This window comes from Lepisosteus platostomus, chromosome 9, assembly GCF_059453375.1.
Source record: "Lepisosteus platostomus isolate fLepPlt1 chromosome 9, fLepPlt1.hap1, whole genome shotgun sequence".
NCBI lineage: Eukaryota > Metazoa > Chordata > Actinopteri > Semionotiformes > Lepisosteidae > Lepisosteus > Lepisosteus platostomus.
Genome location: NC_142619.1, coordinates 38,945,570 through 38,969,917, shown reverse-complemented (window position 1 = coordinate 38,969,917; position 24,348 = coordinate 38,945,570). Strand labels below are relative to the sequence as shown.

Sequence of the window (24,348 nt, the reverse complement as noted above, 5' to 3'; positions counted from 1 at the left end):
CGGTGTTGGGATCCCACTTGGCCAGTGAGCACTGGCCTTCACTTTCCTCGAGCTTCAGAGGTTAAACTCATCCTCTGATGTGAGCACGCGTTAGAGCACTTAGATTGGTCCATGTGATCTTGCACGGGCCATAACTATTCTTACTCAAGCCCATCAAAAGCTTTCTTGATGTCCACCAAAAGAATGGCACAGGAGGAGGGCAACAGATGTTACTAGACAGGAAGTATCCATCTCCTTCTGATTGTTATGCCTCTGGCCAGTGTGATAAGTTAGCAAACAGCTTGCCACCAGAGTAAATCAAAGGGACAGATGGATAGCTTAGACAAAGTGTGATCTGTATTTTTTCAATAACAGGGATATAACAGGAGTAGTAGCATTCTGGAGTACAATTTTATATGGAATATAGCCAAAAAAGCAAATTCTTTGGAATTCTTTGGAAAAAGGGATAAATACACATCAAATATATATCTGCCACACTCAGATTAGAACTATTGATGGCAGAGACTAGAACCTCATTCCTTCAATTGCAATCAGTCAGATTCACGATTCATGACAGTATTTATGCCTGAACTCAAAACTGCATCAAACAAAGTGCGCTCCAAGTTGTAGGGGTATATACTGACACCAAAGCTTTTTTTTGCCTGACTAACATACTGTAGTGATCTCCTCACTATGTACATCTCTGGTGGACTGTGTCTGAACCATAATCTGGAAGGAAACACAGAAGCAATCAGTCAGTTGAGCACATAGGCCCAGATTGCCTGGTTTCTTTGAAAGTAACATATCATGGAATGGAAAGACTGGAAAATAGACACTTAAAGTTTGTCACAGCCTTCCAAAGAACGTTCTTCATAAATCCTGTGCACTCTTTCCGCGCAGATACTATGCTGAGCCAGAATTGGAAACAACAAAGGAGATTACTTTTAACAAGAATCTGATAGGATCTCCACACAGTATTGTACAGTTTAGAGAAATTTTGTACTCAGTATTCTTTTTGTGCCTGTTATTCACTCATGTTAAATAGTTGACATACAGTATGAGTTTTTAAGTCCTCCGGAGCAGCCATCCCATCCAGTTAAGGTCAATCAAAATCTCCCAGTTTTTTCTTAACTAGGGAAGAAGTCTGCCTGTTACTGCTTCCATCTCAGAAGGGTCTCAAACAAATAAAATTATATTTTATAAAAATAAAAAATTGTGGGGGATAACAATAATGAGTGTAAAAGGGTCACTGGCTCAAGGCTACTTTCCTGGTATACTGAAGATACAAATCCCACCCACCCCTCTTCGGAAGAAAATAATAAGTGCCTACCATATACAGAACAAACTCTACAGTGGAAAAAGCACAGACATTGTCTATTTTTCTTACATGTTAGGAATTTTCATGAACCAAAACACTGTCTTTAATAAAAAATCAAAGCAACTGAATGATTTTAGCCAAATCAAATTAAGACTAAAATTAAATTTTAATTACTTAAATACTGCTCTAATTCTTTTCCCATTTTTTAATCATCCTAACTTGTCTCTTGCTTCTGAAACCAAGAACCAAAGTGAAAAACAGTCAAATTACTTTATCTAAATGTAACTGACTAAAAAAATGAAAGGAATTCAGTCGTTTGAAAGCTTTTTTTTTCAAGCTTCTTTATCTTCACAGAGGGACAAAACAGTTCAGGGGGCCATGGTAGTAGTCTGACACCAATCCAAAACCCCCTGGAATTACCGCCTCAGTTTCCAAAGAAAACTTGAGCCGCTGTAATTTAAAACCAGTTGCAGCCTCCCCGCTCTGGATCAACCCTCTCGGCTTGAGCTGCAGTCAGTCCTCTCAGGGAAAGCGCTGGGCTCTCATGACAGAACAAAGAGAAACAAAGGACCAACCTGTGTGCAGCCTGAAAGGTCCAAGTAGATGAGTTTGTGGCAGCCTTTTCCTGTGGCCAGGTACTGTAATCCTTTATCTGTGAACTTCCTGCAATAAGCTAGGCTCAGGTACTGAAGATTCAGGCAACACCTTCCAAAACACAGCACAGGTTTATGGAACAAAGTTAGAAACTAGCAAGTATAAAGTTTTTATTAAGTAGTTTCCTAGAGCTGGAGATTTAAGTTTTAAAATGCAATCTTCAAGCACAAATATAATGTATTTTGTCATGTGGTTAGTACTATTTTGCTGGAATGTTTTAAAACATTGTATTGTATGCTTCAAACTTTGAACACAAAATTTTAGGAGGTTATGACATTTCTAATTTACTAGCAATGTTTTATTTTCTGGAGTAGATGCTATTAATTGAAAGTTAGCCGGTTTGTCATGAAGATTAACACAGAGCAGAGCAAGAGAATCAAAAAAGGACTCAGAAAGCATTTTCAGAGAAGACAGACGAATAAGTGAGAGTTGAAAATGCTCTCTAGTGTGCTTTCATGAACTCTAGAGGCAGAACAGAGACCCTTTGTTGACCACTGAATGTGGTCTGAAAATACACAGAACAGGCAATAGATGTTTTACATTGCAGATATTTTTCATCTATGCACAGTTGTTGTCAATATACAATTCAGCATGTTCCAAGACTTCTTGATGAATGGAAGCATTTTATCGTTCATTCTTACTTTTTTTCTTCCCTTCTTAGAAGCCTCAAGTGTTTCTAATTAACTGAGATGCCTGTGAGAGCAGCTGCTTTGGACTGTGCTGTTGAATGTTACTCTGTCTTGGGAACTATTCCAAAATTAAAGCACACCGTGGAGTACTGCCACCATTATCAAAGGTCTTCATAAAAAGAAAAATGAATTAATGAAATAAGTAGTTAATTACTCAAAGACAGGTTTTGCTCACATTGGAGCTATAAACATTTTCATTTCAAGTGTCATCGTTTTATACAATATAATCTTGCTGAGCTAGCACCTTTTAAATTGCCTTGCTTAGATGGTAGTAGTTCAAGCAGGTACTGTAGCTGCGTCAGCATGAGTAGGCTGCAAAGGAACAAGTAAAGGTCTATTCCATGCTGAAAGGAGACGAAAGGAAACACGTTTCGGCTGTGGAGTCTTCTTCGGGTGTGAGAAAGACAGGGGACTATAATCAGAGATTATATAGCATAGGATAGGAGAACAAAAGCTGGGAGTGTAGAGGAGGCAGGAGCAGGAGGGAGGCACTCAGGTCGTGCAAAGTCGAGAGAGGTGGAGAGAGGTGTGAAGTCGAAACCTGCAAATAAATGAACTATTCAGCCAAATACAAGAGTAACATTCCTATTTGTCACAGAACTTTCTTTAATTAAATCTTCATGATAAAGAGCAAAACAATTTTTCTTTTGCTTTATTTCTTCAGTTACCTTGCCAGCACCCTAAGAATGCCGTTTGTCACACCAGTGCAGGACACATTTAGGTACAGAAGTGTTGGACAGCCCTCAAGAACTAATCGCATGGTTTCATCCTGTAGAAAATAAAAAGAATCCACAAATGTACCTGGAACTAAAAATACCGTAACACTCCACTGATGAAACTCTAAAGAAAATGAATAAAATCAATCAATAAGTGATCAATAAAGAGTCACATTTTTTATTCTTAGAAATTAATGGGATGGCAACTGAATGTTTAGAAAATTAAAATAATTTTTGAGTGCCAGGGTTAAGAAAATATATCATTTCCGAAATAAGAACTTATAATTAAGCATTCTAAGAAAAAATCTAAATTCTAAATAAAAGAATCAGAAACTTTCTATCCGATAGCATTCCAAGCATGTTTTGCATTATTCATACATTACAATAATTTGGTTTCTTTGATAAAGAGCAAAACAGTGGTTAATGCATTCAACTAAAACACTGAAGAATGCATCTTTTTAACTTAGAACCAAGTAAAGAAAGAAATATGTCAGTCAATATACACAGCCAGTAAAAAGGCTTCCTCTTATGAAACAACATACTGTAGCTATTTGATTAAATGATAAGGTAGTCTGACAAGAAAAAGATATGCCTAGGAAAAGACCAACTTTAAGGAAGTCGATAAGTAAGTGAAGTCCTGTACTACCAAAAGTATCCAATATTATTTTCTTGTTTTAATAATGAAATAATTTTGTATATTCTGTGGTCAGTAGGAATAAATAAAAGTACATTGATGTATAACTTATATATGAGTAATATATAATTAATATATATAGCTATTCATTAAATATCAATTGTTCTCATTATTTATTTTAGAACAAATATGTTTTTCTACACAGTTAAAAGTCATTCAGCACCCTGCCAGATAAAGTACAGTAGCTTATTACTGAAGCTACAAAAATAGACTGTTAATGTCTTCCATGAGCAGTCCACAAGGAATCTTGTTTAGGCAGGCTTTTTTCTTATTCAATAAACGTATTCCAAATGTTTGAGAAGGAAAAACACAATCTCCTTGTTCAAATGAATGCTACAAAATCAAATCATTGGTATTGGTATCTATTTGCATTACTTACATTTACACTTGTACACTCTGACAAATTCAGGTCCTGTAGATTTCTGCATTCACCTAGGAAACAAAATCTTCACTTTCACAGGTATACATGCGGCATTGTGCACATATAAACTATACTTCATTTAGGGTATATAAAACCTCTATTAAATTCAATTTAAACTGGAAAATTGATTGACCTTGTTTAACAAGCTGGACTTTGGATTCCAGCCTATACAGTACTGTATATATTGCGAAACACATGCTATTCCCAATTGTTTGGCAAAGAACAGATTGGTTTCAAGAAATCTTTTTGAGATCATAAATAGTTGTGGTCAGCCTGCTTCTTTCCCTGGTCATTCTTCAAAACTAACAACTGAAATTTGTAATGACCATGAAATTTGTCGTGATAAACGTTCTGCCATGATTCTGCTCTGGAAATTGTGGTGATTTCCAGTTTTGAGGGAGCAGACATAATAATTAATATTAAGACTACTGACAATTTCCAAATCTGGCTTTTGTAGCACAGATTCTAGATCTTATGGTCAACCAGTTACAACGGCGTCTAGGAAGAAATGGGTTACAGTATATGAAAAATTGTAATCCATGTTTAGTGCAAAGCACAGTGAGGACCTACAGCTATAGTCTGGGTTGTAATGATCTGTAATTGGCTGTGGCTTCTGTTTGCTTGGCCATTCTTGTGTTGCTCGATCTGAGTACTATTTGTCGTTTGCAATATCCTCAACTGCTGTTTGTTCTGGTATGCCTCACAGGTCTATACTGGGCTCTCTCTTTTTTGTAGTCTACTGTAGATGTTACTTTCCATAATGGATATTATTTCCAAGCTGGCAACATTTACGTCCTAGTACATTCTAACTCTGATATTCAAATGGAACTTGCTTAGACCATGATAGTGTACACAGATACAAAAACTTTTTAACAGAGGTTATATTTTTAGTAATCATCAGATTACTAAATTTAAAGGTCTGAGTTTGTTACATGATAATCAAGTTTAGTTCATAATCAGAAAGCTTAGTGTATCTTTTGATTTCAATCAAAGAATGTAAGAAAGGTTACAAATGAGAAAAGGCCCGTCAGCCCATTCCACTAATCTATGTCTCATGTTGAGAGACTTGTCTGTGCCTGTATTTTACCTATAATTGACTTTTGTTTAACAGTTTGTTGACCAGAATCTCCAAACATTCAACTCAACTCCAGTATGTACAAAACATTTCCTCACAAAATCTAAGGAATGAATGCAAGGCAGAAAATCGTGCTTTAGAAACAAAATTGTATTTGATTTGATAAAAACGACTATTGAAATTTTCCAGACCTGTCAACCTAAAATAAGCTGATTTGCAGAAATGTTGGAATGACTCAGTCTACAGCTACACTCAAGGCCTTAAAAAAGGACAATCTATTTATACATGTACAGTACTGTACAAAAACCCTAAGGTTATGGTCACCAGAAATCGTGGTACATACTTTTTCTTTACAAGACATATCATTTTCATGTATACTCTTTATAATGATACATCATTTATAAAGATACATCATACATCATTTATATGATACAAACAACAGTATCTGACTGGTTTTTTTTCTCTCTGCAGGGCCTGCAGCTGCATCTTGTCTTTACTGAAGCCAGCTACTTAGTGTTATCTTAACTCCGATTTCAGAGGGATTCCTATACCATTCCAGTTGTCACCGTTAACCTATCCCAGCTGGATCTCAGGATGCAAGTCATTACAGCTCTGATGATCCTCCTCCTCGTTCAGTCCGCTGAATGCAGACGGGCCAGGAATGGCATCACAAGGAACAGGGCGCGTGGCAAGTGGGGCACAGCAAAGCGATTCGCTGCTAATGATTGCAAAGATTACGTCGAGGCTGGTGATAAGTTCCTGGACTGTCAAGATAAACATTTAACTCATGTTTTCCCTGGCTGGCCGGACGATACTGTTCATATGCTGCTGGCCAGAAACAAGATCAGAATACTGAGGGACAACACATTTGTACAATTTGAGAAACTGAAAAGCCTAGACCTGCAGCAGAATGACATCAGAGTGATCGAGGAACACGCCTTCAGTGGTTTGAACAAACTGACCACACTGCTGCTGCAGCACAACCGGCTGCAGGTGCTGAAGGAACAAGTGCTGATCGCTCTCCCTCAGCTCCGATACCTGCGCATTTATGACAACCCCTGGAGCTGTAAGTGCGAGCTTGACAGCCTAGTCAGGATGCTGCAAGTCCCAAGCAACCGCAATCTAGGAAACTACGCCCAATGTGCAGAGCCTGCTAACCTGAAAGGACGGTATCTGAAAAAGATCAAACCCGAATTGCTGTGCCCAGAGCTGGAGGTGAACATCACTGAACAAATACCAGAACCCGTGTCTGCTGCTAAAAAAGAGCCTGACTCCACAACATGTCACACCTACATGTTCCCCAAGCCTCTTCTGGATTGCCACAGTAGAGGTGAGTTGCGAAATCAATTATTGTTGACGAATTTATTGAAGTGTATGGATGAAAATAACATTAAGTAAATGTATCTAATTAAATTACAAGAATAATAGATTAAATAACATCAACTTCCTTTTGTTACACCAATTATAAAATGGTTTTTTCCTTACTTTACAAGCACATATTAAAAGAACTCACAAAAGAAAGTTAACAAACAGGAATAGTCTGGTCCAAGTTCAGCTGGCTGTATATGATTGAAGCTACTTCCAGACATTGAGCATTGGAAATCAATTGAGCACTCTTTAAACAGACAAGAACAGTCAAAGCCCAACAGAACGTTGCCTTAGATCTTTTCATTCTGTGAGGAGGAAAAGAATAAGGTTCATACTTTTCATTGGGCTGTGACCAACTATAAGGAAAAAAACATTACCAGTGTATCAATATATCATACTGACATAAACACAAGATGCAGCTGCAGGCCCAGCAGAGAGAGAAAACAGCTATGTACTTTTGTTAGTATCATAGATATAGAGTATATACAGTAGCCCAAAAATGTGGTGGCTTGTAAAGAAAGGATATGTTTTACCATAATTTCTAGTGATTGTTATCTTAGTGCTTTTGTATGTGCTGTTATGAATGTACTGTAGATGAATTTGTTTAAGCTTTTAGTGTGGTTATAGACATTTATCCCATTGATACAAATTGATATGAATCAAATTCATAATTGAATAACATCTGCAGGATTTGCAGCACATATTTAGAAAATGTTTTTAATTTATTAATGTAGGTGTTAACCTTACTGTTTGTGTTTTTTTAATAAAATAGTAATGTGCCCTACACCATAAAAAATGACCCTTTGAGACCAAAACCGGTGGAAAAGTTAAACCAGTAAATAAGCACAGAACTTCTCGCAAATAATGGATAAAACCGAAAATAATATTGAGTAATAGTTATTTTTTGTCTTTAAAAATATATTTATAATTATGTACAGAATTAATTAATGCACAACTCAATATATTGATGGCACCAACTTTACATTTACTGCACTGCAAGGGAATACAAACCATAATTTCACCCAACATGGATTTTAATAAAAACAGAGGCAGGTAAGTCAAGTGAGTTGCAGAGGTGAGTCAATTGAGCCACAGCAGGGTAGATACAGTGCTTTGCAGAAGTATTCAGATCTTTGCACCGTTTTCACATTTTATTGTTATAAAGCTGGCAGTCTTAACTTTTTGAAGCCGCGGTTAATATTTTTATATACACTACATACTTTGCACATTCAAAGCAAAAACAAAAAGAAGCAAATAGGAAATTAATATGAAAGAAAACATGAAATGTCAGATTTTGAATTCAAACCCTTAGTTCGGGTAATCCTAAACTTATTGAAGTTCCTTAATAAGCCACAAAATTAGTTGTACGGCCTATGTTTGTTTGTAATAAAAGTGGTTCTCACGATTTCAGAATAAAACCACCTGTCTCTCAAAGGCTCCTTGGTCAAGTACTGAATTTCAAGCAGACTCAACAATGAAGCCTAAGGAGCTTTCAAAGCAAGTCAGGGAAAAAGAAATTGAGAAACACAGATCAGGAGAAGGATACAAAAAATATTGAAGCCTCTGATAGCCTCCCTGTGAGCACTATCTACTCAATGATCAGAAATGGAAGGTCCACTATACCACCAAGACACTGTCTAGATCAGGCTATCAGTCCAAACAAAGCAGCCAGGAGAGGAAGAAGGCGGTTAGGGATGTCAGTGTGAGGCCAATGACAACTTTGAAAGAGTTACAGAGTTCAATGACAAAGATGAGAGAAAAAGTCAGCAATATCTCAATATCAAATGAATAAACAAAGCAGGCCTGAATGGCAGAGTGGTAAACTCATCTCAAATCCCACATGCGGTTTGAAACAAATTATGTAAGTGATACTCTAAACAGGTGGCGAAAAGTCTTCTGGACAGAGAAGATAAATTTGGAACGTTTTTGTGTGACTGCAAAGTGTTACTTCTGGCTCAAAACACACATACTGTAGCCCTTCACCCAGTCAACACTGTGCCAGCAGTCAAGCATGGTGGCAGCATCATGCTATGAGAATGGTTCCCCTCACCATGGAATGGAAAACTTTGAGATTGAAGGACAAATACATGGAGCAAATACCTTCATCAAACCTGTGTCTATTAAAGTCTATAAAGAGCCTACAAAGACATAATATTGGGGCAAAAATTCATCATTAAACAGCACAGTAATCCAAAGCACAAGACCAAAGACAAACGGTTGGCTGAAGAAAAAGAAACTGAATTGTCTTTGACTGGCCCAATCACAGTCCAGACCTGAATCCTATTAAGAATCAGTGGAAAGACTTGACAATTGCTGTCAATAAGAGATCTTCAACCTGCCAGGTGTGCAAAATAGGTAGATATTTAGCCAAAAAGATATTGGGGCTTCAACTGGTGCCAAAGGTGCTTTTGCCAAATAGTGAGTTCATGGGTCTGAATACTTTATGTAATCCATCTATATATACATATATATTTTTCTATTTGGGTATTGCTGATATTTTCTGTAACATATCTTAACCTTTGATGTTTTCGGTTTCAGCATCCAGGTTTTGAATAAATTATAATGTTTGACAAAAGGTATATGGATCTTTTTTAATTTAATAAAATCGGACACCACATGAAGGGTCTAAATACTTTTGTAAGGCACTGTATCTAGGTCTGGAGCTCAATCATACAATCTGAACACTGCTTATTTAGTAAAGGCTACTTTAGCAAGACTAGGGTAATCTCCAGATAGTTTCTCCTCTGTAATCTTAATATGGATGTCAGTTATGTGCTGCTTGTGGATTGTTTCATATTAAAATTGACAGATCACTTTTTACACAACTGTTTTAAATAGGGGGTATATTGCTAAAAAGCATGCTTGGAATTAACACATTGCTATAATTCAAGTTTTGATATATTTGAATTCATCTGATATTTTTTAGTTTGTTTTTTCAGGTCCTGAATTACAACCTTTACTGCAGAATATTTAAAGAGCTTATTTTAAATAGTACAACTTATGTCAAACTAAAATATACAAAATACAATAATTGCCATTTTTGCAAAATTATGGTTTCTATTCAGATGAGTCAGTATATGCTAAGACCCCTAGCCACAACTGAACCATAATGTTAAAAACTTGAAATGTTACATGCACACCCCAATGTCAGCATTAGAGAAAGTGTAAAATTTGATATTGTTAAAGTTCCAGTAACAACATCTGGAATATCTTAAGGGAATTTCATAATGACCATATTACCAATATTAGAATGCCTTCTAAGCAATTTTCTTGCCAAAAGTATTTTACACATCCTGAATGCACATCCCTGGGTTTTACATGTAACAAAAGATGAATGTAATATACAAGATGTCCTTTTTTCTGATTCTGTGATCCCCCATACAGTATTGCTACTTTCCTAAACTCAAGACAATTTTAAAGCCATAAGATGGCTCAGGCTTACAAGACTTAATCATAAATTTTGTCTGGATCCAAACATTATTGAAGCCATTTAAAAAACAATTTTGCTAAAACATCTCACTGCCAGATTAATTGAATTAAAAAATACTTAATGCCCAAATCCAGATGCGGCATTTCCTTTTAAAAAGAAAAGCATATACTGTCTTCTGCAACTTTTGCTTAAATATCTTTTTACAATTTTTGTTCTTGAATGTGAAAGAGGGTCTGTATTCTGCTGCAAATTCTTTGCAATCTTCTGGCAAATTCCTTAAACTTTCATATTTCAAAAGCCCTCATCTAGTCTTGTCTGTAGGGCCAAAATATATACTGAAGCCTCACAGACATCGTATCTAATTTGTCATATACAATATGCATTATAAAATACAATTTAGCATCTACCAAGATGTACAACCAAGCTATTTATAAGGATTTGACCAGTTTAGTTGTCTAGTAGTATGAAACATCCCTCATGAAATCAGAACTACTGGGTGACTCCCCTACTGCTGGAGCTGAAGGTTCCTGAGTGTTTCAGAGTGAATAAACATCAAACATTCTTAGACTTGGCTTCATTTTGTGCCTTCTGATTGGGGCCAATGACAAGTATTTCAACCCAGCTGCCAAAACAGTCTGGTACAACTTTTTCCAGATGTACTGTAACTTACAGGAGGAGGATAGAGAAAAAAGAACAATAAAATTGTATATGTTACAGATGCAGCGGTCAACAGACCAAACAGGACAGTAACTTCCCATTACTGTCATGTGTCCATCGAAGTTGGTAAAGGAGGAAAGAGTTTAAGTTGGACACGGATGATAAAAAGGATGTGTGCATTTTGAGTTGACAATTATTATTTCTTGTGTGATAACTACCCAATTCAGAATCAACACTTACGTTGTCTACATTTGCTGACTTCAATGACAATGGGCAGACAGGCTCCTTTGCCCCTCCCCTAACAACAAGTAATTAATCTTTACAGCAACATACAGAAAACTGTATGACCAGAATGGTTCATCTCTCCTGACCTCAGCAGGTCTCCTGACCTCAGCTGCTTTTTCACTAGCGTTCAAGAGAGTCCTGGGTGACAATTTCAAATTCTGCCTTTGCTGAAGCAGGCTGTCAGGAATTCCGGTCACAGTGCAATAGTGACATTACCCAGTGATCATATCCAAACTTATGATGTTAGGATCACACAGCCCAGTCTACGTTAACAGCAAGTGTATTTTCTGGCTGTACCAGTTGTTAGTTTGCACTTCAGAAATTCTGGTCACAGTGGGATATTGATATAACCCAGGCATGAACTTTGATTTCAGAATCACAGAGTTCAGCCTGCACTAAAAACAAGTGTCTTTCCTGGCTGAGTCTGTTAGTTGTCATTTGAGGAATCCTGGTCACAGTGGGATATTGACAAACCCAGGGTCAAACTCGTGATGATAGAATCACAGAGTCCAGCCTGCACTTAAATCAAGAGTCTTTCCTGGCTGAGCTTGTTGTTGGTTGTCGCTTGAGGTTCCTGGTCACAGTGGGATAGTGACATTATCCAGGCTTGAATTTGTGATCTAGAATCTAGATCATAGAGCTCAGCCTGCGCAGAGAGCAAGTGTTTTTCCTGTCTGAGCCAGTTGGGATTCCCCTCACACATAATAGGAATTTGAGATGGTTGCAGTTCTCTGGCTTAAAAAAAGGCTTGGAGTGGAGCTTTTAATCCATATTGAAATCATATCAGGGAAACATCCAAGTGATAGTATTATTCTTATTATTTATTATATGTTTCAGTTTGCGTTTAATTACTGAGCAATCCACTGTATAGAATACACTGTAGTGTAACAAAATGTTCATAAGGACAACAAACTCTAAGTGAGCCTGCAGTTCTGCTCTGCTGCCCCCCCTTTCTCATTCTCAGACACAGCTAGGGCAAATAAAGGAAGATTGCTGCAATAACATGAATGGTAGTTCTGTACTTATCTATTGCATTCACACAATGGCTAAAAAACTATTTGTTAGGGCATATTCTAATTCTGTGTATTTTGGAGTTTGAATACTACTTATAACTACAGTATATGTAGTATAGATACAGTATATACTCTATAGTACTCTAAGCCAGTAGGTAACACTTATACAGTTAAATACATAAATAACTACATTCAAATTATACTTTCTATAAGGAGAATTCCATAAAAATACGATTCTGTCTAAAAGTATGGTTTCTTCTTCTAAATCTCTAATGGAAAAATAGACATACAGTCTGAACCGTTACCAAACATTCATATGTTTTTGATTATTGCGGCTTTACGGTTACGCCTTGGAGACTGTCCAGACAAGCACCTCTGAAGCACATTGCAAAAGAGACACGGGGAATGCAGGGATATCATGGATGATGCAATGATGTGCCTTTATGAACAGTCAATTTATGCTGTCCATTATAATTACAATGTAATAAAGTCACAAGCTGAATGGATGTGGTTCATGGAAGAAGTACAATATTTATTTCGTTCCAGAAAAGAGCTTCATAGTTATGGAAATTCTCTTCAATTTGTTGTTATAGTTTATCTTTAGCAACGTCTTAATTTATGCTTAACAACCAAAAACAAAATCTAACAGTAAATGCCAGATAAAAAAGTATAGAATATTTATAACAAAAAAGTATACAGTATAATAATCAAACAAAGGATGAGCAACTCCAGCACATTTCATAAGTACTTTTCTAATAGCAGCTGATTGATGGCTACAAAAAGGATAGTTTAATCTTTTATTGTATAAATATTATGATTATTGAGTAATAAAGTTCAGAAAGGCCAATCCCTGATGTAACCCATAATGCCTCCAACAAACAAGAAGTACAGAAGATCCCAGAGTATGAATTTACAATGAAGCTACATTTATTTCTCTTTATGTTACCTGAAAAGTTACAGAAAGACAAGAAAAAAAGAGAAAAAAACAGCCTCAAGAATCTGTACTAAGATTTATATTACAACACATTACAATTACAGATGTTATGGCTTCCCAATAGGTTACACAACGGAAATATCTTAAATCATGAAGCAAAAGATGCATTTTGCATACATTGCTGGACCACAGGAACTCTGTTATTAGTTGTATATCAGCACAATTCAAAACACAGACAGCCACTGCAGAGGAAAATATTCTTCATATGACAATAACAGCTGAAAAAGCTGTTAATGGTTGGAGGCATTCTATGTTAAAATGATTGCTTGAGCTAAACGTAGCATAGACATCTATTTTGAATGTAAGCACTGTTTTTTGTTCTCTTTGCAATTAAACAAAATGTTGTTTAAAAGAAGGAAATTATTCATTTAAATGTATGTCAGACATTTAAATGTTAAAGTTAGGGGGCGGTGCAGTGGCTGTGGGTGGAAGGTTGCCGGTTCATATCCTGCGGCTGGCAGAGGAATCCTACACTCTTGAGCCCCTGAGCAAAGCCCTTAACCTCAACTGCTCCAGGGGTGCCATATACTGTAGTAAATGGCTGACCCTACGCTCTGACTCCAAACATCTCTCCCTGTCTGTGTGTCTCATGGAGAGCAAGTTGGGGTATGTGAAAAGACAAATTCCTAGTACAAGAAATTGTATATGGCCAATAAAATGATCTTATCTAAATTCAATATTTAAAACTTCATATTCATATCTGCAACTGTTTCAATTCAAGCTACAAACACTGTGGGGCTGATTTAAAGGTATGATTTGAATTTGTTGACTACTGTGCCTCTTTACCCCTACACCTACGAAAATCATCAAAGAGGATGAGACTAACCAGCTCTTAGTTTTTAAAAGGTTTTTGCTCAGTTGCTGGTCTCTGTTTTATTCCCTGTGGAAACAGCACTATGGTTATTATTAGTGCTGCGTCACTTTAGGGGATTACAACAAAATGCCACTTTTTTACTAAGTATGTGGGCTCCCTTATCTGACACGGCTGTAGGGTGAAAACAGCAGTGAAAAAGTTTAAATGTATTTGTGAAAAAGCCCATGCTTTTTAAAGGAACCATCCAATCATCTTCTACCCACTTAATCGAATACTGTCACGAACACGGACTGAAATCCGTGTCAGGTCTTGTAGAAGACCCTATGCGATGTGGTAAGAGCTGGAGAAAACAGGAGGCGTGGTAAAAGGGAACACACAGGGGTTTAATAGTGCACAAAATAATAGTGACAATCCGTGAGACAGTGTACGGGGAAGACAAAACGGCATCCAAATCCAAACGGGTCCAAGGGCAGGTCAAAGCACAGTCCGAGAGTCCATCAACAAGGAATCCATCCTGGGACGCAACAAAGTTAAAATCCCCGGGAGGGGGAAGCACACGGACAAACAAAACATAGAGGTCCAAGGGTGACGGGGCGAGATCCTCCAGACCCCGGGCTCAGGAAGCGGGAGGTGTCGGGGATGAGGCCTATGCCCTCAGGAGACGGACGTAGGGTTTCCTGGTGCTAGGCGGGACTCACGACATCTTACCCTAATGATGAGCCCCGAGGACTGGAGGAGCTGGTCTTTAAATAATAACGCTAAAAGGGTACACCTGGAGAGCTTAATCACACGAACAATAATGGGAGCAGTGGAGCGCCCTCTAGGGAGGGATGTCGGGCGTGACAAATACAACCGGAGTCTATTCGGTTTAGCAATGGTTGCAAGGCAGGATACATCCTGTACAGGATGCCAGTCCACCACCGGGTAGACACACAAACACAAACACAGACCTGTACGCACTCACACCTAGAGTCAGGTTTTGCAGAAGCCAGTTAACCTACCAGTACAGTATGTCTTTAGACTGTGGGAGGAAACCGGAGAACCTGGAGGAAACCCACACAGTCACCTGGAATTGAACCCAGAGCTCCAGTCCTGAAAGGCAGCAATACCACTGTTCCAGTATGCTGCCCATAAAGGAACCAAATGTACATTTCTTTTTTCGGATTCTAAGACAAAATCTCCTGTACTATCAACATATCATGGGCTATTTAAATAAACCTGCCAATTGAGCAAAGAATACAAAATATTTCTTCTAAAAGAAATGTGTCCCTAAAAGCTTCATTATTTATGTTTATTAATGATTTATATTGGTAACAAATGTTATTATTTTAATTTCCAGTGCTGCCTTTATGCATCCTGTTGTGCTGCTGAGGCCTATTCTGCTTAACACTTGAATCAAAGCAGAGTCAGTTTTATGCTAAGGATAAGGAAACATAACACTTTAAGACTGATATATAAATAAAATTAACATCGAAGAGTGAACTGGTTTGGTATCCACATACTTTCACATTTAAATATATAGATATATTACTATAGAGGGTTTAAAAGCATTATAAAACATCTACGTTCCGGGTAATTCTCTGTTTCCAATTAATTTGTATGTATGACCTTTTATTGGTTCCCCAAAACAGATCCTCAAGGATTCCTGTGTTTTCTGGCTTTAGTTCCAGTTAAGCTTTGAAGTCACCAGGTCGAATTAATATATGTAATTAATCGGCTTTCCTGTTTAGACTGTTCTTTAATTTGTTTCTGCACTGTTTTGTGGTCTGAGTTTCACAAAACTCCAAAACTTCAAGTGAACAGGAATGATACCAATTCTAAATCCCATTACAAGAGCCAAAAGCAAATTTTAAAAGCTGCCCTAAATAGAAAACTGAAGTCATACAGCTGTGATTAAGGTTCTCAGCTGAAAGCAAAGCCAGAAGATAGGAGTCCCCCAGGACCAGGGTTAGGAGATTCAGCCAAATGTAATAACTTTTAAAAGATTTTTCATGGCCATTTTTCAAAATACTGTGTTACTTTTAATACCTCATTTCCCAAACTTTAATAGAATAGAATTATCGCTTTCAATGAACACAATTGGGTGTGTGCAATTTCTTGATCAATGCTACATAGCAAATTAAGCTACTTTTACTGTAGTACTGAAATTGTTAATAAATATAGACATTGCTTAGGAGGAAATGTTACAAATTATTCTTATCGTCAAAGGGGACTGTATTAATAAAAGGCTTACAGTAATGTAAACTACAAGATATCTGTGCTGTCCTGCTAACTTGAATCAGTGTGTGAGAGAGAGCATGATGTGAGCCTTGATTTAACTTATTTCTTGTGAATTCTGCTTCATACAAAGTTATTTTGAACAACATTTCAGACATGTTGGGAGAGAGATACAATATCTCAATGTTCAGATAGTTAAAATAGACCAAATTTCTGATAATTCCAGATTTTATACATGGGTTCCGAAAAGCTCCTAAAACCCCTTTTTCATGTATTTGCAGATCTGAAGAATGTTCCAGCTAACATCCCACCAGATGTAGCTAGGATTGACCTCTCTGGTAACAGCATCAAACAGTTAAGAGCTAAGGAGTTTGTTGCTGTTAAAGATCTCAAAATGCTGAACCTCAGCAGCAATAACCTAGATTATATTGACACAAGTAAGTAAACTTTCAATTGTATTTAATCCTGTAATACGCAAATGCTGCATTTTCCAAAAGTTTTCACTCCTATCAATGACAGAATTTAATTAATTATAGTTTATCAGTACCCATCCAGGTACTGACCAGGCTCACACCTGCTTAACTTCAGTGGGTTGCCAGTTGTGAGTTACAAGGTGATATGGCTGCTGAATTGGGCACACCCAGAAAATATCTTTGATGTCGACATTTTCTTGTAACCTTTTCCTGGTCTGTATTTTTTAACAACTTTACCCATGACTTTTTAAAAAATGCTCCTTCATCATGGCTGATTTGGTTTTATCATGATATGAGTTATGGTTTGAAATCCAATGTCTGAGACAACTTACAGAGACAGATGTATTTGCACTGACCTTAATTACACACAGTCAGACACCATTACTAATATGACGTGAACTATCAGAATAATTGTTTGCCCCTGAACTGATTTAAGGCTGTCGTAGAATGAAGTGTTGAATACTTATGCAACTGAGAACTTTCAAATATTCTTTGAAAATCAAATTTGTTTAATATTATGAACAGTTTCTTAGCTTCATCACTATAGAGTAGGTCGTGCAGATTCGAAATATATGAAGTTCCGTTTGAAATAATTTTAACTGCATGCTCAGCATGACAGAAAGAATATGTGGAACCTTTGCGGGGGTGTGAATACTTTTGCAAAACACTATATGCATGTTATGTGAATAAAACTATTTAACTCTGAAGGACAGATAAAGAAAAAAAAAACAGACCTTTCCTTCACTGTGCAGATTGTAAAAGCTGGAACTTCATACTGTATGCTTTTGAGGGCTTAAAGCTATAACAAATTATAACCACAAACATATACTACTTAAATTTTAACCTTTCTTTTACAATGTTTTGGATTAATGAGAAAATCAAGGATGATTAAACTTATTAAATTCACATCAAAGGTAAATGTCAAGGTCAATGTGAAATATGTTACCACCGAAAGGGAGTATACAGTCAGGATGCCCAAACACATTAACACATAAGACCAGGATCAAAGAAGTTTAAATGAGCAAGAGTTTCTGCAAAGCTGAACACCACTCTAACCCTTTTTTACTAAGGTTGGCCCCAGAATTGTGCTCTAAACCCCAAACATCTTGAATGACTTTTTCACATATAACATCCCTGCAGAAGTAAGTACTGTACAAAGTACACTGCAGCAGTGGCTGGATTCAGTTCAAAACACTCCTTCTCATACATGCATTCTGGATCAAGACTTTGACACTGGTAATGGAATGACTCTAAATAATCTCAAGAACAGAGTGATAAACTTAAATAACGAGAACCTACTGTACGTAATTAGTATTACAGGCCTCCTTTCCTAAAGAATGTCGATAATTAGAGAGCTCAGAGTTTTCCATCACACAATATTCTGAGATCAAAACACACTTAATTACCACCCCTGTAGAACACACTGCTTCCATTACAGCGTGGTCCCATATGTTTACAAGACAAGAAATTTAAAACCGACTCCAACAGCATGCAACATTAAAACTACCTATTTACCACTTTAAAGGGGAACTGCAATGCTATTTTTATAATGCGGGGTTAGAATGAATCAGAACTGGTAAGTGCATTTCAAACCACAAGTAAAGTAAAATGTACACGGTAACTTGTAAAAACTCCCATTTACCGTACATCACAAAATAAACAAAATTTCCAGGTATGCACAGCTGCGATTCAGAACGAGGCAACAAAACATCCAGTGACGAGCGCGGCCCTGTGTAAACAAGCAAAACTTGCAAATATATTTATTTGAATCCAATAGAAATATTGCTTTAGATTTCAAGACGGTTTCGCTGACAAATACTACTTGTTAACTCTGCATGCAGATCACAATGGAACATTTCCGCGTGAATTGTCTAAAGCACAACCTGTATTTATTTACTCATACATCATATCACATGAGTTATTATAGTGAGCACGAAGAGCCTCTTCACATTGTCATTTGTGGGAACTCGAATGCGAGTTTGCGACAAAATGGAGACTTACAGTACTTTCACAAACTTCATGATTTTGTGAGTAATTTGACATTTGTAAACTTTTCCTATAACATTAATAAATGTATTTTGTTATTGAGATTTAATAACCAGTCTGAGAAACTGGAACTGCAGTTCCCCTTTAAATTAGAGTACATTGAGTGCACTATAGAACAGGCGACATACTGTAAATCTCACAGTTCACAAAAGAGCATCAGCTTACCTAACATTTCCATATGTCTGACTTTTTACTCTTTTAAAATACACAGAAACGGTGTATAGGTAAGGTATTCTTCTATGAAGTTGATAATGAAATGTTTCTTTTATAAAACTCTCTATTCTTGTTCCTAACAGCTGCCTTTTCTGGTCTTCTGTACCTCAGAGAGCTGGACCTCTCTAACAACAGCTTGCAGTATTTTCAATATGGAGTTTTAGAGGACCTATATTTTGTTCAAAAGCTGGTGCTGGGAAATAATCCTTGGAAATGTGATTACAATATTCACTACCTTATATACTGGCTGCAGCATCACTATAGTGTTGAATACAGCGGTCTGATTTGCAGCTCTCCAGTGGAGTTTAAGGGGTGGCTTGTCGAAGACTATGTAAAAACTTACAATGGTGACTGTCCTAAAGACAAACTGGCTGGACAAACTGACAACTTGCAGGAAACCAATGCAGATGCAGACGATGAAGAAGAGACAGATATTCAACCCAGCCCAATAAGAGGCCGTGAGCGAACAATCAAAATTATAAGACTGAGTTAAAAAAAGATAAATGCAAACATTGTTTTTTTTAGAATGATCAAAATCAGTCTGTATCAGATGACAACCTGCTTCTTTTTTTAAGAATCTTTTTTTTCCCACATTTATATGATTAGAGTCCATTGCCGGTTTTTCAATGTATAATTTCATACTGCTAAGCATATTAAAAGTGTTTTTTTCTTACTTTGTCCAGCTGTTCTATCAATTAAATAAAACTGAATCCATTTACTATAACAGATTTAAGAATGATAAATGTGAAGGTTTATAACAGCTTCATGTGATCATTATCTTCTTTGCATGTTGTTGGTCAAAATCAAAGAAAATGCAACCTCCAAACAAACCATAACGATTAATTCAAAATATTTATAATCCATTTTCATTAAATCTTCTCTGATTACACATTTTCAGCATATTGTTTTTGCTTTCTAATTTATAAGAGTTATTACTACAAAACAGCCAGAGTACTTTGCATATTGAGTAAAGAGCAGCACTTTCTATTGCTTTATCTAAATTAGAACATCAGACCCAGTTGCTGTCTTTATGGATTTTACTAGTTTGTTTGCACTACATACTTAAACACCTTTGCTCTGGATGTTACTAGCTTAAACAAGCTGAATATTGCTAGCTAGAAAATATGATCATGCTCAGAAGCATGATGTTTGGATCATTAACAAAACATTATTCCTTCTTACATTAATAATATAATGTAAGACTTTAATATATAATTATTAACTAATAATATAATGTATTGACTTTGAGATATGTAGATCTACAGTACATGATTCAGTAAAATATAAGGATGGCAGTTCTGATGACAAAAACACTATTTGAAGAAAGATTCTAGCTTGGAAGAGGTTTCTGCTTACCCAGCTAAAACCTGCTGTCAAGAAGTTAAGTTTACAGCTTGTGAGTTAAGGGGGGCTAAAGACTTCAGAGAGCCTTAGTTCTACAGCTGTAACAGCATGCCCTGCAGTTCTGTAGTCTGCAAGAATCTGTGCTCTTGAGGTAGTAAGTAAACTCTGATGACAACAAAGTACCATTTGAGGTTTAAATGGGATTTTAACAACAGAAAATTCCACACTGATTGGGCACCAAGATTAAAAAATGACTCACAGAGGAAGGACCTGGTATCTGAATGCACTGAGTAGAAACAGATGTGACATGTCCATTCATTCAATAATTCAAGGCCTAGTGCTGTCACAAAGCATTGCACATGCCTATAGGTATGGTAGGCCATGACCCTCTCATGACTGCCTTCAGTACTTTTATACAACTAATGACATATCAGACTCAAGCTTGAGGCAGACTTAGAATAAAATGCAGCTACAGTATGGATAGAAAAGGACGTTGCAAACAGACATGAATAGATTCACATGCACAAGTCTATAACTGCAATTACTACATTCACATTCTGGTAGAAAATGGTATTCAGTGTTTACACACATTAACTGAATTTAAATGCACTACATGGGCTAAAAGGCCTCTTCTCGTTTGTCTTATATCTTTCTGATATTATTTTATCTTCAGCTAAAATGCATTAAGAATGTTGGCAGATAATAATATAAATACTGCATATTTACCAATACCCATTGTGCTTAGAAAATGTTTGTGAACCCAGGGAATAAATACTGAAATTTCATAGTTTTACCATGATAGCCTTCTTGAATCAATATTAATCTTTTTGTAAATGTCCAATAGGATTTATGGTAAACTATTCCATGTCCCTTGAAACAAAATGATGCACGAATTAAACAAACAAAGAACAATTAAGATTACTCAGGGGCTGCGAAAATTAAATTTCATTAGCTCAATTAAGAGTATAATTAAAATCTCTTGCAAGTCCAGAAATATCCATCCTATATAACGATCAGAAATATTGTGAGGTTGGTCTTTGCCATAAAGGTTTGTGGAGTCATATCATGCTAAAATCTAAGGAAATCTCTGATGCCCTAAGAAATAAATATTGATGCTCTACAGTCTGGAAAGGGTTGCAAAAATTCCTAAGGATTTCGGACTCCACCAATCCACCATCAGACAGACAGTCTACAAATGTAGAAACTTCAAGATCACAGTTACTTTGCCTAGGAGCAATCCCCCTACAGAAATCTCTATAAGAACAAACAGGAAACTTATCAAAAAAATTACAGAGAACTCCAGAGTACCATCCAAAAAACTGCAAAATGAGTCCCTGCAGTGGCTCTATCATGCTCACCTAACGAGGCTCTACATGACTTGGCAACTCAGTACCTACTGTGTCTGACTTATTATCTTCCTAAGAAGAAGAAATTTGTCATTTCACAATGCCCTACTCAAAGTCTGAAACTAAACTCCATCGAAATGTTGTGGCAGGACACTGGGCAAGCTGTCCATGCAAGGCAGCCCTCAAATGTCTAAACTAAACAAGTTCTCCAAAAAAGGACAGGACAAAATTACCTCAAAACCGATGTGAGAGACCAATCAATGGTTACAGGAAATGTTTAGTTGCTCAAGGGTATCCCACTAGTTACTGAATCTAAGGGTTTACATTGTCACACATGGATATTGAATGTTTAATCATTTGGGGATAAATAGATGTTGAAAGAGTATTGTGTTTTGTGTCATTTGTTTCATCGGGTTCACTTTTTATATTATTACGACTTAGACTTTTAGGTTTGAAATATGTGAAAAGGTCCACAAACTTTTTCTTGACACTGTATAAATATACTTTCATAATAACCAGTTATGTAGTTCTGGCAGAATGTTTGAAAGCACTCACTGATGCATTGAAAGCTCGGCCACTGAAGGGAGGAACAGCCATGGAAGTTCAGATGAATTACGAAAGGACGGTATTTCTGCAGAAGCCGCACAACTGTGCCGTCTGCAATCCTGTCCTTCTCTGAGGAAAAATTAATCTGACAAAAGGAACCTACGGTGAGGACACTGATACAGAAATGTTTTACATTTTAAACAACTAAACAACTGACTATCCATATTAAATTGCTTTTTTAGATATAATTTCTCACCTGTAACAGTAACTATGCTAATGTGGCTCCTTCAGAAAACAAAAAGTTTTTTGGGTAAAAAGTAATGCTGTGTTTAGACAGCTGTAATTTAAGAGCTGAACAAGACTTAGGGAATTCTGAGATATTACAACAGAGGATGAAGAATGGTTGAAGGATTATCTTCATGATGTAAAAGCAATTTCATTTTACCACAGTAAATTATAAATATGCCATAATCCTGGTCTTTTGTTTTTTTAATACATCCCAGATTGGTTAATGAAATACTTTCATAACAAAACTTCTCAAAAAGAGTACACAGTATATGGTATCCAACATAGAACCTAAAAAATAATCAGAAATTATAATATTGAACATTATGTAACAAAGTGGTACTCAGCTGTTCATGTTTTAGGAACAGAGGGTTTAATAGAGGGTGAAAATCATACAGGCACAAATTAACAAAATCCACATTAGTTGGTTTTTCTCTAAAAAACATATTTTTCTACAATGTTGGGAGGAAAACTATATATATATATCCATAATCTATTTAAAACACAGATAGTGATAGCTACGGCTATACAAGAAGAATGAACAATCCCTAATACCTTACCTGGCTCCAGAGGGAACTGTTCTGGGTAAGCATTTTCCAAGACCGACAGACCTGAGCACATCTTGCTAGGTCTTTAATCCCTAACCAGGTAAAGATCTGTAGGTAATAACAAAAAACTGTTTAAACATGTTTTATTCAAAAACACATTCCATACAACTTCTCTTCAACAATAGCAGACTATAGATCAATTGCATATTACTATTCATTGTTACCATGCACACACAACACAAAAAAAAACTTTAAAAAAAACTCAACTCTTGGCAGAAAGAGGATACCAGAGGATACTTTTATAAATCATTCACAGCCACTCACAACAATAATATCAGTGTTTACATGTTTAAAACTATTGGTTAATTTTACCCTGAGGAAAGTGATTGAGTTCAAACTTGTGTTAAATATTTTTTTAACCACTTTCCATAAATCATCAAGGGCTGTTGTCTTTTTCTTAATAATATACTATACAGTATGTTCTTATATTCAGAAAACAAACACAATGCTTCTTCAGTAAACAGAGCCCACTGGTTTAACTTAACACATTTCTTGTTCTTTATATTGCAACTCCTGGAGAGGTGTCATAAAAGCGAATGTCTGCAGTTCTTCTACGAATGAGGTTTTTACCCAGCTGTAGGTGGTCTGAAAGATGATAATCAATGGGTTTACTCTAGTTCATTTACTTCTGGGTAAATAAGTCTTCATGAGAGCACAGCATTAAAATGTACTGGACAAGGGAGTGGAAGGAATGCATGCCAGGCAAGAGGAACTTGATTTGATCAGTTTTGGAAACCCGGTTCTTGCTAAGTAATTTTAACCTTGTTTTAGAGAGCACACTCGAAAAAAGCTACACAGCCAAAATGTTGTGTTTACTTTCTTTTTATTTTCAGCATGGAATAGACCTACTGTATTACTTGTTCCTTTGCAGCCTACACATGCTGACGCAGCTAACCCCCTGAACTACTTGTTTTAGAGAGTTTACTGTCCTTTATTTAAGGAAATTCTGATTTTCTTTATTGAGGAATCCTCAGGCTAAAGACGTTCTCTCCTGGTTGGTGATGCATTCTTATAAGAGGGACTGAGAATCCCATTCCTTTTGGGGAATCTGGGTTTTAGAAGGGTGATTTAGCACTGAGTCAAATTCTGTTAATTAAGAAAGCAGGTTTCTCTTGTTAGTCTGTTTAGGTACTGTATTTTAAGTACTGTATTAGATTTTGAGC

General features: G+C 36.5%; 2 protein-coding genes across 5 annotated transcripts in view; one reads left to right on the top strand and one right to left on the bottom strand.

Moving 5' to 3' along the window:
• The window catches only part of fbxl13 (F-box and leucine-rich repeat protein 13), a 73,194-nt gene that overhangs the window by 25,913 nt on the left and 22,933 nt on the right, over nt 1-24,348 (bottom strand). For all 4 annotated transcript variants that reach the window (XM_088644948.1, XM_088644945.1, XM_088644946.1 and 1 more), the window contains exons 8-12: nt 23,138-23,233; nt 22,302-22,437; nt 4,430-4,482; nt 3,309-3,409; nt 1,873-2,002 (exon numbers count right to left, since the gene is read on the bottom strand). In XM_088644948.1, the coding sequence (XP_088501074.1) occupies nt 1,873-2,002; nt 3,309-3,409; nt 4,430-4,482; nt 22,302-22,437; nt 23,138-23,233 (516 nt within the window). The remainder of the gene's footprint in view (nt 1-1,872; nt 2,003-3,308; nt 3,410-4,429; nt 4,483-22,301; nt 22,438-23,137; nt 23,234-24,348) is intronic.
• lrrc17 (leucine rich repeat containing 17) lies at nt 1,794-19,817 on the top strand. The gene is made up of 4 exons (XM_088644960.1): nt 1,794-1,932; nt 6,018-6,876; nt 16,606-16,761; nt 19,140-19,817. The coding sequence occupies exons 2-4, from the start codon at nt 6,141-6,143 to the stop codon at nt 19,547-19,549; spliced, it is 1,302 nt and encodes a 433-aa protein (XP_088501086.1). The 5' UTR covers nt 1,794-1,932; nt 6,018-6,140; the 3' UTR covers nt 19,550-19,817.